The 18,808-nt window shown below is 43.6% G+C and overlaps 1 protein-coding gene across 1 annotated transcript in view; it reads left to right on the forward strand.

Annotated features, from left to right (window-relative positions):
* dock10 (dedicator of cytokinesis 10) overlaps positions 1-18,808 on the forward strand; it is a 316,489-nt gene that overhangs the window by 76,059 nt on the left and 221,622 nt on the right. Inside the window, exons 2-3 of the mRNA XM_070883587.1 lie at positions 2,707-2,826; positions 13,586-13,675. Coding sequence (XP_070739688.1) covers positions 2,707-2,826; positions 13,586-13,675 — 210 coding nt within the window. The remainder of the gene's footprint in view (positions 1-2,706; positions 2,827-13,585; positions 13,676-18,808) is intronic.

Genomic DNA, 18,808 nt, shown 5'->3' on the forward strand with positions numbered 1-18,808 from the left:
ATATTTATCTTGCAATTTTGTGATGCAAACAGAACCAATGGAAGAGCAGTTGTTCTAACGACTCTCGGAAGTTTTCAATATAAATAATGTTGTTCACATTGTAATGGCACATTAACAGATTATTACTTTCTAATTCTTTTGGTGTACCATTTCCTTTCATTAAAAAACACAGGCAAGTGTATTCAATAACAAATGATTAAGGCTTTGTGTTTACATATTTTCTTTAAAGAACAAGTACTAACAATGTTAGACTCATGGGCTGTTTAAATAACCATGATTAGCTGCATTATTTCAACGGAAAACTATATCATTTCATTATTGAAATGTTGTGCAGGTATCACCATGCCCTCTTTAAATTCATAAATCATAATCTATAAACTGTTATTTTAATCTCTGGTTTACTGAAGGTCATTTTACAAAATTGAAGATCTAAGAGCTATCAAATTTCCAATCAGCAACAGGCTCATATATATTACTTTATCCTTTGACAGCAGTTGTGAAACTATAAAAGAAAGCAAGCATGTATTAGAAATAGCCAAGTCTATTTCTGGTCACTTTAATAATCAGGATCGACTATAAACCAATCTGGTGGGTATATTGTGCTTAATCAGAGTTTAAGGCGGAACATAGCACATTAGTTATATACCAAAAACATATGACCGTAACAAGTAGCTGATACCTATCCGATCAGACAAATGGCTGGCGCTTGTGAGCAGTTCACTGGCTTGCAGCCTCTTTGTCTTCATCTAGAGCTTCCTTCGGTAAAGCATGGAATCGCTCAAAGAGTGTTCGACCAGTTCAGCTTCTGTTTCACTCTCCCTTCGCAACATTTGTGAGGACAAATTTGATGAGGCTACTTTTATTCTCTTGTTAGGAGTGGGCCTGACATGGGAGATTGACAAGACCTTTTGACCTATAGAGGTTTCCCTAAAAACGTAATATCCAGTAAGGCTGCTAGTTCTTTGTTTCGATTCTGAATTAAATCCCTCCCCCTAAAGGGGTTTCATGATTTTGGCCACATGTCTTGTACTTTATGCTTTCCTGAAGATGCTTATCTCTTTTGTCCCTATCCTGGCTTTGATCCCATGAGGCCAAACCAGAAAACTGCTCGCTTCAGAGTTTTACCTCCTTTATGACGTAGCAAATGTTTAACACATTGTCGTAAAGCTACATAAACAAAGTTGAAGTCTTAACTTGAAAGCAACAGATAATGGTTGTCATAGTGCAGAATGCTGTAACATCTCAGCACGGTACCAAAACATTAGCATTTCTAAGTATATAATACCAGTCTGAGGTGACATTTCGGTCCAATTCTAACATAACGATTTAAACACGGCATTCTTCATTCTTCGTGTCAGTTTTATACATTTTTAACCCCTGATTTCTAACACATGTTGCAACACTATGTCATTTTTACAGAAAAATATTGAGAAGCATCTATTCAGGAAATGAACATCAGTAAATTACAGCCAAATTTGGAAACATTCTTATTCTCACAAATATCACAACTCATTTGATGTATTGGCAGAATGTTACAAAAGCAGAAGCTGAAATTTTAAATACTTGGAAGAATAGATATAATATTCCGAACTGCATTGTTGTTCTGGTTACGTTAGTTAGTCAGCCAGTGTGCTTGCTGTCACTGGAAGTATAGCTGCCTGAATCTTTCTTCCCGAGGTTTAATAATCCACTGGTCATTGGAGCATGCTGTGTCGATGCCAAGCTTGGAGGGCTAGAGATCTGTTTCCGTTTTGTGCACTGAATTAGGTCAAATGCAGCCTGGGAAGATTTCCAATTCAGTTAGAATCTAGCCTGTAATGCCCTCTGGAAATCATTCACAGGTTGAGCTTTGAGCTAAAAACAAGTTGGTCATCTAACTTGCCATTGGGGTTGTCAACCTTCCAGGATTAATCTCTTGGATACGGCTGCGAACAACCCGGGAGAAAAATCACAGCAGCACTGAAAAAAATTGTGTTTTCAAAAATTTTCTTTAAATACTTTTGCTTATTAGACATAAAAATGTTGGGGATGGGAAAAAAAGATTTTTGACTGACAGTTAAGATTCATCCAATCAGGAAATGAGACTTTCCAAATGGCATGGGAAGATTGTGCGTTGTGAAGATAGACGTATCGGGTGACCAATGGCGGGAGCGTGGGTTGCTTGGAGGTGATAGGTCATTTGATCAAACCTCCAGGAATATGTCCAACCATAGTTGCAACCATACTTGATGCAAGTTAATCTAAAGTTTTTACCACACATACTGGTGCAGTACTGATGCCAATTTAGTGGCGATATCAGCAGTGAGGTAGTTACACAGCCTGCTTGCATCACTGTGGAGTGGGGCAAGGCAGAGCTTTGTGAGTATTCACTCAAATGCATGCTTGTAGTCTTCATAACTTTTGTAGTCAGCTAATACAAGTGACAAGAGCTGAAAAGACAATTAGCTGTTTTCAGATGGTAGAATTTGTAAGATGATGTCTAAAATGTTTGAAACTAAGTAAATAAAAAAAAAATACATCGGGATCGGTGTGAAGCAAAAGTGAGTAAGACTGTTATTATTAAGGTGCTCTCGCTAACTATGACATTGGTGTGCACTAATTCCTGTACACTGTCCTTTGGACTTCAGCCCACTGCAGTATTTATGTTAAATTTTAAATGTTTAAATGCAGATGGATTAACACTTTCTAAAACATTTTCTCCTGAAGCAAGAAAAGCCTAAAATCGTTGAACCCCTGGACTATGAAGCAGTCATTGAAGAACACGAGAGCCAAATTCAGGATCACCCCCTCAAAGATATGTTGCTGTTCCCAGACAATGATTTCTCTGTGAGTAGAACTTTTATACTTTAAAAGTTTTTGTTTCAGTCCAACTTTTTGTCAGCGTACAAAAAACACATCTTAAAATAGATGTTGGGGTACACAGCTGTGTAAGTCAGGACCAAACACATTTAGGGGCCGAAATTGGTCCTCCGCCCATTTCTCAGTGGTATGCCGGTGGTATGTCGTTTCATATCGCCGGGTACCGCTGGGGTGGAGTGTGCGCGATTTTCATCAGTTTTTTCTCAGCGGTATGCCGAGCGGAGTGCAGCCAGCGGTGTGCGAACAGTGAGTGCTTTTCATTCGGGAATCTTCGGGTCCGAGTTCCGCGCACACGCGTGCTGCTACGAAGCTCCGCCGCCCGAGAGATACAGACCAGAATTGCCAGCCTGAGAGGGATGTGCAGGTAAGTGAGGGAGGGGTGGGGGGGTCGCTTCTTGGGTGGAGATTGCTATTTGGGGGTGGGGTGGGGGTGATCCCTACTTGGGGGGGGGATTGCTTCTTGGGGGGAGATTGCTTCTTGGGGGAGATCGCTAATTGGATTGGCGATCGCTGTGGGGGGTGGGGAGGGAACAGATTGCTGTGGGGCGAGGCGGAGGGAGAGACTGGGGGGGGTGACAGATAAAAAAAATTTCACAGATGAAGATGCATACAACCAACTGAAGATCAATTTAAAACCACCTTGCGCGGCCTGCTGGGTGGGTGGTATGTCAGTGGTATAGACATCAATTTGACAATTTTGGGTGGTATGTCGGTGGTGTGCATGGGTGGATGGTATGTCACTGATGAAATGTTGGTATTTTTCGATCAATTTTGCGATTTTGGCCGGTATGTCAACGGTCCATGGGCGGTATGTCCACCAATTTCGGGCCCTTAATGTATAAGTAACTCTTGACTTTACATCAGTGGTGCTTTTTAAATGTTAGAACACTTTTGATTTTAGCCAGGTTTATACTGATGTTACATTGACCTGTGTGCTTGCTTTCGTTTCCTGTTTCACTTCATGTATAAGAACAACTTGCATTGACATAGCACCTTATAAGGCACATCTAACTATGTTATTTTTTCTGATCTTGCGCTTGCTTTGCATCACGATTGGCTTGTTTGTGGTGGGCTGAAGTGAATGCACATGCTGAGTTTTATAATGTTGGCTAAGTGCCACCATGCATCCAGAAGATGTAGTAGTGCTCAGAGTCTCTGAGGAAACTGGAACACCAGACAGGTGTCATGTGACATGTGCGAGTAAAGCTGTATAGCTTAATTCTGCTTCCCTTACACTGCTAGTACCAGCATTTCGGTGCAACAGCAGCATTAGTTAGTAGCACAACCTATCTGCTGTATTTTATAAGGTGAAGGACTCAATTCTTCGAAGCATTAAATTCCAATGTGTGCAAGTGGTGGTTTTAACTGCAAACCATGTAATATGCACACTAGCACGTATACTTTGAATTAGCTGCCAATTCACTACAAATATGAATTTGCAACTGCAGTGTAATTATAAATTCTAATTTAATTTGCTTTGGGTCCCAATCTCCGAAGGTGCCCATAATTCTGCAAATAGAAGAACAGCCAGCAGATAAGTTGAACACACAACCCACTGGAATCCACAAAGGAACAGAGCTGTTATAAATCATTTTCAAAAACTCTTGGCACGCTTACCTACTTGTTTGGAACAAAAAGGAAAGCAAAATTTAAATGGAATATTGAGAAGATTTTTTCAAGTTATTTTTAGAAACTCAAATATTGACTGTTAACAGTGCATTTTATCACTTGTACTATGCACATCTTACTATCAAAAATGAACTCAATAATATAAAATATATTTACTTGTGTGCAAGTATCTGTGTTAATTAAGGGGGCGAAATTGGGCTCCTGCCATCAGCACCGCTGGGGGGTACTAACGGGGCACAAGTGGGTTTTTGACCAGACGTGGCCGGAACAGCGCCTCATGCAAAATTGCTCAGGGGATTTGCGGAAGCATTAAGAGGTAGCGCCTTGCTCGGCTGTGTGCGGCAATGATTATGTCATCGCTGTGCGCCATGTGCAGTACCCCATTACCACCCCGGGAGAGAAATTCATCCGCACCCCCTCATTTACCGCCTGGTACTGACAATGACAGCTTCAGCTGTCGAGTTGCAGTCGGAAGTCGACTGGAGGAATGCTATTTAAAGGCGCCATCTTTAGAAACAATTTTATCAGCCATTACTCTGTGCAGCTTGCTAACACATAGGCAGCGTGGCTGGTGGACAGATTTGAGCGATTTTCATTTCACAGACTGTTCTGCCTCTTAACCATTCCTTTGTTTCATTGAGGATAGATTTGAAACAACAACATTTATATTGGTTCATGGGGGCTGTGTTGGCACTCAACCTCCTGTTCCAATATCACCGTCGGAGGCTTCTTAGGCAGAGACAAAGGCGGGGAGCAGGACGAGGAGTGGGACGGGGAGTAGGATGGGGAGCAGGACAGGGAGCAGGACAGGGAGCAGGATGGAGAGCAGGGCAGGGAGAAAGGCAGCAAAATGTGGCCAGAGGGAGGAGGCCCCAACAGGGCTGGCTACAGGTGACCTTACTCTCCCAGGTTATTCCAACAGCAGTTCCCCTACATCAATTTCACTGAGGAACAATGTGTTCGAAGGCTGCACTTCAGCAAGGACGTGGTCACAGAGCTCTGCCATCTGCTGCAATCAGACCTAGAGCCTCAGACCAGGGTGAGCACAGCTCTCTCAGTGGCAGTCAAGATCACCATCACACTCAATTTTTACGCCAATGGATTCTTCCAAGTTGCGACAGGAGACATCTCCAGTTTGCCATCCATCGCTCTGTACAGAAGGAGAAGGGACTGCATTTCATTTCCCATGACTAGAGAGAAGCAGCAAGAGTGTGCATGTGGCTTCATCAGGATAGTGGCTTCCCCATGGTGCAGGGCGCCATTGACTGCACCCACATTGCTTTGCAGGCACTGCAATACAATCCTGAGGTATACTGAAATGGCAAAGTCTACCACTCACTGAATGTGCAGTTGGTGTGCGACCACACACGCCGAATCCTCACCGCCAATGCCCACTATCCTGGCAGCAGCCACGATGCCCTCATGCTGCGCCAGACTGGTGTGCCAGATCTCTTTCAGCCACAACATCAAGCTTGCGGCTGGCTGCTCAGAGACAAGGACTATCCACTCTCCATGTGGCTCATGACTCCCCTCTGCAAGCCCAACACTCCTGACCAGCACTCATACAATGAGTGCCAGTCCGCCACCAGGAAAACCATTAAGCAGACCATCGGACTGCCGAAGCTATGGTTCCGCTGCCTTGACCACTCGGGAGGAATCCTCCAGTACTTGCCTAAGCAGGTGTCCCTATTCGTTGTCATCTGTGCATGCTGAACAAACTGACCATCATGAGGGCACAGCCATTGCCACCAGGCATAGCCACACTACCTCGGGATGAGGATGAGGAGGGAGGAGCAAGAGCAGCAACACCAGTGACAGAGGAGGCAGCCACTCAATCGCGATTCTGCAAGGACGTTCTGCGACCATCTCATCAGACTTCAGTTCCAGTGAATTCTATCCCACTTCCCGGTTCCTCTGGACGTCCCCATCACCACCTCAACTTGCCCTTCCCTGCGCCAGAAGTGAAATGAGACACAACAGTCAGGTTGATACATTCCAATAAAAATTTATATAGTGGCCCAGAAATCCTGGTTTCTCCTTCCTGTGGGCGTTCGAATAGATTTTAGAAAAAAGATGCCTACCTACCTAAAGCTGCTGCAGCCACGTGAGATCCTGGTCCTGAGGCCTCTCCTGACTGCGTGTCGCAGCGCGAGCACATCAGGATGTGCGCAGGCCTGGAGCTGGAGTCACATTGCTCTGGGCAGCCAATCGAGTGCAGTATATTCTCATTCATAGTAATAGGAGCTTCGTAAGTCTGAGACTCCGATTACTATGAATGAAAACACCCCCAAAACACTAATAAGAGAGAAAAAATGTACAACATATTTTTATTAATTTAAATTAAAGTTGTTAATGTATTTAAAAAAAAATATATTTTCCTGATTTTTTAAAAAGTTTTTTTTAATTATGCTTTAAAATAAACTTACCATAGTGGTAAGTGGAGGATTTTTAAACAATAAAATGTGTTTTTATAACTTTATTTTAAAATGTTTTGTGTATTTTAAAACTCTTACGCCTGTAAAAGTAGGCTATGCGGCTGCTTTCATCAGGCACAAGAGTTTTGAGGACATTTGCTGGGCAAGAGATGGGTAATTCCCACAATCTTGCCTTTGCAAATGTCCTTGCTCCCGAGATGCGGAGGATCTGTCAAGCCAGAAACTTGACAGATTGGAAAAGCCAGTTTTCAGCGCATGCGCATTGTGCGTTGAAAATCGGCTTAGCCGATGCCTTCCCGGGTCCGTAGGGCCCAAATTTGGCCCTCCGTTTTTTTCGGCGCACCTCCGAGCTCCCCGCTGACAGTTTACATCAGAAGCAGCGCCAAAAATAATCTTTGCGATCATGGCCAATTCTCGGGCCGTCTGTGGAGCAGGCGTGGCGCAGAACAAAGAGAGGAGGGGCGGAGCTAGGTCCCGGCGCTGAAAACAGTGCCGGGACCTCTGCACATGCGCAATAGAGTCTGCGCGCATATGCAGTAGCTTCTGGCAGGCCGTTTCTGCAAACGCGCGCTGCAGGCTGTGTGGGAGGGGCCGAAGCACACCGTCCCTAGCCCTGGCCGAATGGGCTCCCTCATCAGCGGCCCGCTGCGTTCCCTAAGGTAGGTGTTCTATTTTTTATTTGTTATTTACTGATTGATTTTGGTGCTTTAGGTGCAGGGTTCCTTCTATTTTATTTATTAATTAATTGCTTATTACTTTTTGTGCTTTGTTTGGTGCTTTGTGGTGCTTTAAATGTAGTTACTTGCACCGATTCCTCAACTGTAAATAAGGTCTTTCTGTGCAGACAAAGGTGGACACATACACTGCCCTAAGTTAGTTTAGTACAACTTTTTTCTGGCCAAATTGGCATAAATGGTGTAAGTGGCTGGGAACACCCCTTTTGAAAAAAAAACTGACCTAACAAAAAACCTAACTAACTCATTTACACTGGCACAAATTAAATGGCCATATTTGCAACTAAAAAGATACACCAGAAAAATCAAGTTGCACCAAAAAAAAACGGTGAAGCTCATTGGGAAATTTGGGCCCTTAGAAACACCGTACGGACCCGAGAGGCCGCGATTTCTGGGCCAATAAGAATTAACTGTGTCATAATTTATTTAACAATCACCCTTGTGCATTTTCTTATATCCCCTCTTTGCTTTAACTATTCTAGTGCTCCTCCACATTGTGTCCCCTGTGGCTGCAGCATGGCTGGTGGAAGGCTGCTGTGTGTCAGGGCCAGAGACTACAGATGGCCTTGCAGGACGCCCTCGACCAGCTCTGGGCCTGGAAGGCCTGGCTGTAAACTGTATGACCTCAGGCTGGGCGGCGGCAGTCTGGGCTGGCTGGATGACAGGCAGCGATAAGTGCAATTGCAGTGGCAGTGGTGGGATCAGGGGGGCTGGTGGGGGGCAGTTAGCAACAGAGCAAGGAATGCAGACAGTATCAGGAGCTGTAAAGTGATAAAACCTTCTGGTTTGATGGGGAAGTGGGATGAGAAAATGAGAGGGGATAAAGATACCGTTGTTGCCCCCAGCAGGGTTGATGCCCCCGCCGGTCACGGTGCCCACCACCTGCGGGCCAATGAGCCACAGCAATCGCTCCTCAAGGTCACTCAACTTTCGCAGTTGAGGTTCCCCTCTTCCAGGCAGCTGCTGCTCCCTCTTGTTATGTGCCATCTTGGCCTGCAAAAGAAAGGAACTTGTGTGAATAAGAGTTCAACTACTTATGTGGAAGATATATCTGTCGTCGTTGAATAGCTGTGAGTGTCGGCAAGATATGAGATGAGGATGGGAGTGTGAGTAGCTGTAGATGACAGAGGTTCAGAGGCTGGTATGTAGGAGATCTGGAAGCATGTACTCACCTTCACCACCCGACTGAGGTATGAATTTCTTTTGGCACTGTGTGAGGGTTCTATCTACCACAGTACTGGCCGACACCTCCTCGCCCACTTCTCGCCACATGGCCCTGAATACCTGTGGCAATGGCCTCCTTCTAGATGGAGAGGACAGCGACTCCCTACTCCTCTCTACTGCCCCCACCAATGTCTCCAGCGCCACATTATCCCTTGAAGCAGGATTTGCATCAGCGATCACACAAAGGTGTCTCAGTTGCTGAGGGGTCTGACTCAAATGCAGCAATGCTGAAAATAAGCAGTAGCAGTTTGAAATTACCTTCCCTTTAAGAGCTAGATTGAGCTGGAGACAATGATTGAAGACATTGCTGAATGCACGGCAGCTGAAATTGGTTAACTCTCTGTCCCTAGCACCCCTACAACACCCAACTGAGGCCATTAGCCCCTTCATTCCCGGGGTGGAAACACCCAATTTCCCACAATTTTGCAAGCCATTCCGCCGGGCGCTAAATTTCCAATAAGTTAAAAGGGGCGGTAATGAATGTCTCCTCCTAAAATTTTGATTGTTTAGTAATTCGAATAAAGTAGGACATGCTTAGTTTATTCAAATGAGATGGTCATTATAATAATTATCATAATTAGCATTTTAATCTGAGTATTTTATTCTGTTAAAGCTGTGTTTAACAGTAGATGAGTAACATGGAACAACTGTAATAATCATATTTGGTTACAAATGTATGGCCAATGATACCCTATCCAGGGCAATCCAGACATTAGAGCCCTGATTTTAACCCAGCCCACCCAGGTGGGAATGGAGCGGACGGGTTAACATCGCGTTGGGAACTTCTTGGACCTTCCACAACATACCAGCCTTCCGAAGTGTTAACTCACCAGCTTTTGGCTTCTGGCTTCGGGTCAGTCGTCAGCCCCGGCAAGCGGGGGGCCTCATTAAAATCTCAAAGTTGCGCTCCAAAGCCTGCCATTTTAACTCAAAATCACAGAGACACCACCCAGTACTGGACCTGCCAGCAAAACCTGGTGAAATTGGTGTTTGAGAACTCCTGAAGAAGTATAAAAAGGGTTTCTCTGCTGCAGCTCACTGGATCACAGGATCCTTTGTCCTCTGGTTTGTAGGAAAGTTCCCAGCTTTCAGATCATTTTATTGCCCTAACAGTCCTGAGTAAGTTTTCTCTACTTACTATGGGTTCCATTTATGCTTCTTTATTCTGGATGAAGTAAAATTTGGAGGAGGATAAGGTGCAGGTGCACAAACCTCAGCAACAACCTCCACTAGCATCTGGGCCTCACAGAAGACAACAGGAGAGAGGGGTTGTGTGCAGGAGGCCATCTCCAGCACACAGGGTGTAGAGGTAGTGTATCACCTTCTTGGACTTCTCTGAGGACTAGGAGGATGCTCTGCATCTCTAGGAAGGCTGTTGCTGACCCTTGTCACCACCTGGAACAGAATCTGCTACCTGCTGGACCAGGATGGGAATCTGTAGAAGATGATGTTCCCATGATATTGCTGCTCTTGTCCTCTTTGCTGGTAGATATCATGGGGCTGGGAGATGCATTCAAAGTAAGCTAAGTGAGTTGCTGCAGTCTAGACTGTAGCGGGGCAAGCTCTACCAGTGGTTTTCAACGTTACCAAAGCACTGAATTTCTTTGCCATTGGATTCTTGCCGGCTGCTACAGGGGATGTCGCCCACATATAATAGTCTACAGTACACAGCAGTATTAAGTAGGTGACTAAATCCCTCTTTGCCAGGGGCAAGTCTTACATCACCTTCCCCATTGAGCTCATCAGTCAACAGGACAGAACTCTGGGCTTTGCAGCAGTGGCTGGCTTCCCTCGCATGCAGGGTGTTATTAACTGCACACACGTTGCCCTCAGTGCACCGAAACAAGAGCCAGCAATATTCATCAATAGAAAAGGATACCACTCTATAATCATCATCATAGGCGGTCCCTCGAAACAAAGATGACTTGCTTCCACGCCAAAAAGGGATGAGTTCAATGAAGGACCTAATATTCCAGATCCCAAACTACATATTGAAGGGTGGAAGATGCCTGTGCGTGGGTTTTTTTAACGTGTGGTGGCCGTTACACCCCAGCCACCACATGGGACCACTCTATCAATGTACAGCTAGTGGCCGGTCACAGACACACCATTTTGCAGGTCTCTGCAAGGTATCCATGGAGCTGCTATGATGCTTTCATCCTGAGATTGCCTGCCATCCTTCTGGAACAGCTTGAATTATTTTTCAAATTAGGATCGTGTCTGACTGGGATGGGAACCTCCAGGTGATGATGCTCCAATGACATTGCGGCTCTTGTCCTCCTTGCTGGTAGATGTCATGAGGCTCGGAGGTTCATTCAAAGTAAGCTAAGTGAGTTGCTGCTGTCCAGACTGAAGCTACAACAATAACATTTATTGATGCTCAAAACGTTGGATTTCAAGACAAAGAAGGAAAGGTTAGGAGGGATAACCAAAAGTTTGGCCAACATGGTGCGTTTTAAGGAGGTCTTAAAGGAGGCGAGGGAGGTGGAGAGGCAGGGAGTTTAATAAGATTCCAAGCCTGCTGAAAGCATGGCCACTAATGGTGAGGAGAAGAGACCTTAGTTACATCCTTCGCACATTGCAAGTCATCCAATTCTCTGCTGCCTACATTCAGTCGTAACATATCATCCCTGACTCAACCAATCTTCATTGACTCTTTATCCCCCAACACTAGTTTCAAAATCCTTAGATTCATCTACAAATCTCTCTATGGCTTTGCCTCTGCAACTTCCTTCAGCCTGTGTTTCTGCATCCATCACTTGGTTTTCTGCCTCTAGCATCTTTTTCATTCTCCAGTCTCAGCATCAAACTCTGAAATGCTGTCCCTAAATTGCTCTGTCTCACTACCTCTCTCCTCTACTTAAAAGTCTTCATCAAAGCTACCTCTTTGATCAGTTACCCCCAACCCTTCTCCCATTAGTGCTCAATATCTGGTTATTTTCATATGTGTGAAGGATTTGGGGACATTTTATTATGTTAAAGTCACTATAAAAATGCATGTTGTTATCGTCATCATCCTCAAATTCTTATTAAAATGATAACATTCCCCTAATGGCCTGGCTGAGCAGGGATTAAAGGCAACCCATTATGGATGAATGCCAAAATATTTAGACAACAGCATGTGGAATTTATATTTTCAAAACATTGTTTATGAAAATATAAATTTCTGACTTAATGCTATTGGGATGTATTATGTTTGGATTTTCTGATTGAGCCCGAGGAGCTTTGCTCTACTATTTTTATAAAAAGAAACCTTGGATTTTTTGTCTGATTTAGGGAATTGAAGTTGCATTGACGGGAGTCATTCCAATAACTGTTGGCCTTCACTATCCAATGCTGGAGTGTCTCCAACTACATTGTCTGGCAACCTTAACATATTTGGCTATTAGCATGTTTTTGTGATGTGGTTATATTCACATGTTTGTCACATTAAGACAGCTTTACAACATAAAATGCCAGGCAAAGTAGATTTCCCAATTTTCTTATACATTGCACATGATGGAAAAATTACACCCAGATACTGCTTTTTTCTATTTATTAATGTTATCAGAGTAAACCTTTCACTCTACCGGTGCATTGAAAAAAAACAAATTTTTACTTTTTCTGACGTAAATTTACCAAAATTTTGCAATCTTCTTCTTCTATACTTATACATGCTTTGTCATTCTTCTGATTTTAACAATGAAACAGTTTCAGTAACCATTACAATCTTGTAACACAAGTGCACACAAAGGTTGATGAGGTATAAATTCTTTAGGGACTGTGTTTGGGCCCGGACTTCGTTCTGTGCAGCCAGCGCACACTCCAAACTAGAGGGCCAAGGCTAGCCTGAAATTGGGCCTCATTAACATTTTGTGTGCAAGCTGCCAGCGCCTGTCACACCACACATTTGAACAGCATAATAAGGCAAGCACCCAAAGATAAGTCCTGGGAAGAGGGGTTGGAGTGGGCAGCGGGGGGACAGGAAGAGCAATCGTAATTACTGTGAAGCGAGAGAGCATTGCTGCTTCTCCTGCCTTTACAAGAAAGATTTTGTAAAAATTGGAAAAAATTTATATTTATTTGGTGGCTACGGTGGCCACTAAATTCCCTTCTCATCGCTGTCCAATTTCACAAAGGGGGATAAAACATGCATTAGATCCCCCCTCCCCCTTTTTCATATGTAAAGGCCAAATGCTGTTTTAGGTGGCCACCAGAGATGCCTGAAAAATGGCGTGACCAAATTTTGAGTTGGATATTTAAAGTGCGTCTTTGAAGTGCAGGACTTTGATTTCCCGAAATTAGATCCCATTGAGCCCATTTTATGCCCATAACTTTTTTACTTTGATATTTTTTATTTAAGCAAACCCATGGAAACCTTTTCACTAATTAAATTGAAAGTGTGGTTTAAAAATGTAGTGAATGATTAAATATCAAAATAATCCACATGCACAGTGGTAAAGACAGCATGGAATTACAAGGGAGCAGTTCCTCTCGGTGGTGGAACAGCTGGTTATGGGGGAAGTATTCAGGGAAATGATCAACAAACATAGGAGTGAGACATGCATGTATGTAATGGTGTCACTGAAATCAGACATACAGTTAATTCCACACTCAAATTATTTCTATTTATGTGCTTCTAATGAATCGGTATTCAAAACACAAAAGAAGACACAAAGTATTTTATGCAAAGTGTAACAAAAAATTACTGTTTCTTTTGTCCAGATATCATCAATACCGAGGGAAAGACGTACCATATGTTCCACAGTGCCTGAAGGGGCAGAAAATGAAGCAGAAAATCTATTAGTAAAACAGGTAAAGGATGAAATATGTATTGCAGTTCACTACTTGACAGTGGACATTGAAAGGTGGTCTCGAGGACAGCAGATTAGATTAAATGACATTTGATGATTTGCAGAAGTGCCTTCTTGTTCTGTGCTGTAAGCCAATTTAGAATTGCATTAAAATGGATGCAAGATTATATAGCTGATCTTCATTGCCAATAACTGTGATTCAATGTTGAAATTTGTTGATTTTTACTCTTGAATCTTGCCATTGGACTCCTGTCTAAACACCAAAATAAGAATTATAACTAGCAATCAAATTATTTTCTTTTCTGTTCACTTCGGTAAATTTTCTTTTTGACTAAATAGTTTGTGCTGAAGACATTGACAAGGGTACTAACAGAACAAGTTAGCTGAATTTACCTGCAAAGTTTCTGCTGACATAAAATTGCCTGGTACCTGCAGCACAGAAACAAGCCATTCAACCCAACTGGTTTATGCCGATGTTTTACTCCACATGAGCCTCCTCTCATTTCTTCCACTCTAATGACCTCTTCCCACACTGCCTGGAAATTCCTCGATTCCTTTCTCCCTCTAGCCTCCACTTAAATGTGCCAATGTTATCGGCTACAATCACTCCACATGGCAACAAGTTCAACATTCTCACCACTCTCTGTGTAAAAATAAAATCTTCTCAAATTCTTTATTTGATCTGTTGGTGGATATCTTGCATTTCTGCAGGATGAGCTGTAAATTTACAACTGCATTTCTATAAAGATAATTAGCACCCTAACAAACAGTCAGAACACCATTTTGTCATGAGAAACATAGAAACATAGAAAATAGGTGCAGGAGTAGGCCATTCGGCCCTTCGAGCCTGCACCGCCGTTCAATGAGTTCATGGCTGAACATGCAACTTCAATACCCCATTCCTGCTTTCTCGCCATACCCCTTGATCCCCCTAGTAGTAAGGACTACATCTAACTCCTTTTTGAATATATTTAGTGAATTGGCCTCAACAACTTTCTGTGGTAGAGAATTCCACAGGTTCACCACTGTCTGGGTGAAGAAGTTTCTCCTCATCTCGGTCCTAAATGGCTTACCCCTTATCCTTAGACTGTGACCCCTGATTCTGGACTTCCCCAACATTGGGAACATTCTTCCTGCATCTAACCTGTCTAAACCCATCAGAATTTTAAACGTTTCTATGAGATCCCCTCTCATTCTTCTGAACTCGAGTGAATACAAGCCCAGTTGATCCAGTCTTTCTTGATATGTCAGTCCCGCCATCCCGGGAATCAGTCTGATGAACCTTCGCTGCACTCCCTCAATAGCAAGAATGTCCTTCCTCAAGTTAGGAGACCAAAACTGTACACAATACTCCAGGTGTGGCCTCACCAAGGCCCTGTACAACCTCAGATAAATTTATCAACACTTGCTATGGAAGCAAAATATATTTTAAAGATCAACAAAATGGATGGAACAGAACTAAAGAATACGAAATTAGCTACAAACAGAACTAAGTGATCGGGCAACTAACCCATCAGATCAAAGCTCTGCAGTCCTGCCACTTTCAATCACGAATGGTGGTGGACAATTAAACAAATAATGGGAGGTGGAGACTCCGTGGACATCCCCATTGTCAAGGGATGTGTGCAGTAAAGGTACAGCAGTTATCATGGGGGACTTTAATTTACATATAGATTGGGCTAACCAAACTGGTAGCAATATAGTGGAGGAGGATTTCCTGGAGTGTATTAGGGACAGTTTTCTTGACCAATATGTCGAGGAACCAACTAGATAGCTGGCCATCCTAGACTGGATGATGTGTAATGAGAAGGGACTAATTAGCAGTCTTGTTGTGCAAGGCCCCTTGGGGAAGAGTGACCATAATATGGTCGAATTCTTTATTAAGATGGAGATTGACACAGTTAATTCAGAAACTAGGATCCTGAACTTAAGGAAAGCTAACTTCGATGGCATGAGGCATGAATTGGCTAGAATAGACTGGCAAATGATACTTAAAGGGTTGACGGTGGATAGGCAATGGCAAACATTTAAAGATCACATGGATGAACTTCAACAATTGTACATCCCTGTCTGGAGTAAAAATAAAACAAGGAAGGTGGCTCAACCGTGGCTAACAAGGGAAATTAAAGAGAGTATTAGATCCAAGGAAGAGGCATATAAATTGGCCAGAAAAAGCAGCAAACCTGAGGACTGGGAGAAATTTAGAATTCAGCAGAGGAGGACAAAGGGTTTGATTAGGAGGGGGAAAATAAAGTACGAAAGGAAGCTTGTCGGGAACTTAAAAACTGATTGCAAAAGCTTCTATTGATATGTGAAGCGGAAAAGATTAGTGAAGACAAACATAGGTCCCTTGCAGTCGGACTCAGGTGAATTTATAATGGGGAACAAAGAAATGGCAGACCAATTGAACAAATACTTCACGAAAGAAGACACAAATAACCTTCTGGATGTACTAGGGGACCGAGGGTCGAGAGAGAAGGAGGAACTGAAGGATATCCTTATAAAGTGGGAAATTGTGTTCGGGAAATTGATGGGATTGAAGGCCGATAAATCCCCGGGGTCTGATTGTCTGCATCCCAGAGTACTTAAGGAAGTGGCCTTAGAAATAACGGATGCATTGGTGATCATTTTCCAACAGTCTATCAACTCGGGATCAGTTCCTATGGACTGGAGGGTAGCTAATGTAACACCACTTTTTAAAAAAGGAGGGAGAGAGAAAACGGATAATTATAGACTGGTTAGCCTGACATCAGTAGTGGAGGAAATGTTGGAATCAATCAATGAGGGTGAAATAGCAGCGCATTTGGAAAGCAGTGACAGGATCGATCCAAGTCAGCATGGATTTATGAAGGGGAAATCATGCTTGACAAATCTTCTGGAATTTTTTGAGGATGTAACTAGTAGAGTGGACAAGGGAGAACCAGTGGATGTGGTGTATTTGGACTTTCAAAAGGCCTTTGACAAGGTCCCACATAAGAGATTGGTGTGCAAAATCAAAGCACAATTGTATTGGGAGTAATGTACTGGTGTGGATAGAGAATTGGTTGGCAGACAGGTAGCAGAGAGTTGAGATAAACGGATCTTTTTTGGAATGGGAGGCAGTGACTAGTGGAGTGCTGCAGGGCTCAGTGCTGGGACCCCAGCTCTTTACAATATACATTAATGATTTGGATGAAGGAATTGAATGTAATATCTCCAAGTTTGCAGATGACACGAAACTGGGTGACGGTGTGAGCTGTGAGGAGGATGCTAAGAGGCTGCAGGGTGATTTGAACAGGTTAGATGAGTGGGCAAATGCATGGCAGATGCAGTATAATGTGGATAAATGTGAGGTTATCCACTTTGGAGGCAATAACATGAAGGCAGAATATTATCTGAATGGTGGCAGATTAGGAAAAGGGGAGGTGCAACGAGACTTGGGTGTCATGGTTCATCAGTCATTGAAAGTTGACATGCAGATACAGCAGACGGTGAAGAAGGCAAATGGCATGTTGGCCTTCATAGCTAGGGGATTTGAGTATAGGAGCAGGGAGGTCTTAATGCAGCTGTACAGGGCCTTGGTGAGGCCTCACCTGGAATATTGTGTTCGGTTTTGGTCTCTTAATCTGAGGAAGGACATTCTTGCTATTCAGGGAGTGCAGCGAAGGTTCACCAGACTGATTCCCGGGATGGCTGGACTGACGTGTGAGGAGAGACTGGATCAACTTGGCCTTTATACACTGGAGTTTAGAAGGATGAGAGGGGATCTCATAGAAACGTATAAGATTCTGACGGGACGGGACAGGTGAGATGCGGGAAGAATGTTCCTGATGTTGGGGAAGTCCAGAATCAGGGAACACAATCTTAGGATAAAGGGTAGGCCATTTAGGTCTGAGATGAGGAGAAACTTCTTCACTCAGAGTTGTTAACCTGTGGAATTCTCTGCCGCAGAGAGTTGTTGATGCCAGTTCATTGGATATATTCAAGAGGGAGTTAGATATGGCCCTTATGGCTAAAGGGATCGAGGGGTATGGAGAGAAAGCAGGAAAGGGGTACTGAGGTGAATGATCAGCCATGATCTTATTGAATGGTGGTGCAGGCTCGAAGGGCCGAATGGCCTACTCCTGCACACATTTTCTATGTTTCTATGTTTTCTATGTCAACAGTGGCAGAGCCCAGCATTTATGTGCAAAAGATAAGGCTGAAGGTTTCGCAACCATCTTCAGCTAGAGGTGCTGAGTGAATGATCCATTCAGCCAATTCAATTCACTCCACAATACCAATAAATGGCTGAGCACACTGGATGGGCCCTAACAACATCCCAGCTGTCATGCTGAAGACTTGTGCTCCAGAACTAGCCGTGCCCCTAGCCAAGGTGTTCCAGTACAGCTACAACATTGGCATTTATCCAACAATGTGGAAAACTGACCCAGGTATGTCCTGTCCACAAAAAGCAGGACAAATCCAATCTGTCCAATTACTGGCCCATCAGTCTATTTTCAATCATCAGCAAAGTGATGAAAGTTACAGTCGACAGTGCTATCAAGCGACACTTACTCACCAATAACCTGCTCACCGATGCTCAGTCTGGGTTCCGCCAGGACCACTTGGCTCCAGAACTCATTATAGTCTTGGTCCAAACATGGATAAAAGAGCTGAATTCCAGAGGTGAGGTGAGAGTGACTGCTCTTGCCATCAAGGCAACATTCGACCGAGTGTAGCATCAAGAAACCCGAGTAAAATTGAAGTCAATGGGATCAAGGGAGAAAATACTCCACTGAACGGAGTCATACCTAACACAAAGGAAGATGGTTGCAGTTATTTGAGACCAATGATTTCAGCCCTTGGACATCGCTTCAGGAGTTTCTCAGGCCAGTGTCCTAGGTCCAACCATCTTCAGTTGCTTCATCAATAATCTTCCCTCCATGATAAGGTCAGAAGTGGGGATGTTTGCTGATGATTGCAGTGTTCAGTTCCATTCGCAATTCATCAGATAATGAAGCAGTCCGTGCCTGCCTGCAGCAAGACCTGGACAACAGCCAGGCTTGGGTTGATAAGTGGCAAGTAACATTCGTGCCACACATGTGCGAGGTAATAACCATCTCCAACATCAGAGAGTCAAACTACTTTCCCTTGAAATTCAATGGCATTTCCA

This window comes from Pristiophorus japonicus, chromosome 6, assembly GCF_044704955.1.
Source record: "Pristiophorus japonicus isolate sPriJap1 chromosome 6, sPriJap1.hap1, whole genome shotgun sequence".
Lineage (NCBI taxonomy): Eukaryota > Metazoa > Chordata > Chondrichthyes > Pristiophoridae > Pristiophorus > Pristiophorus japonicus.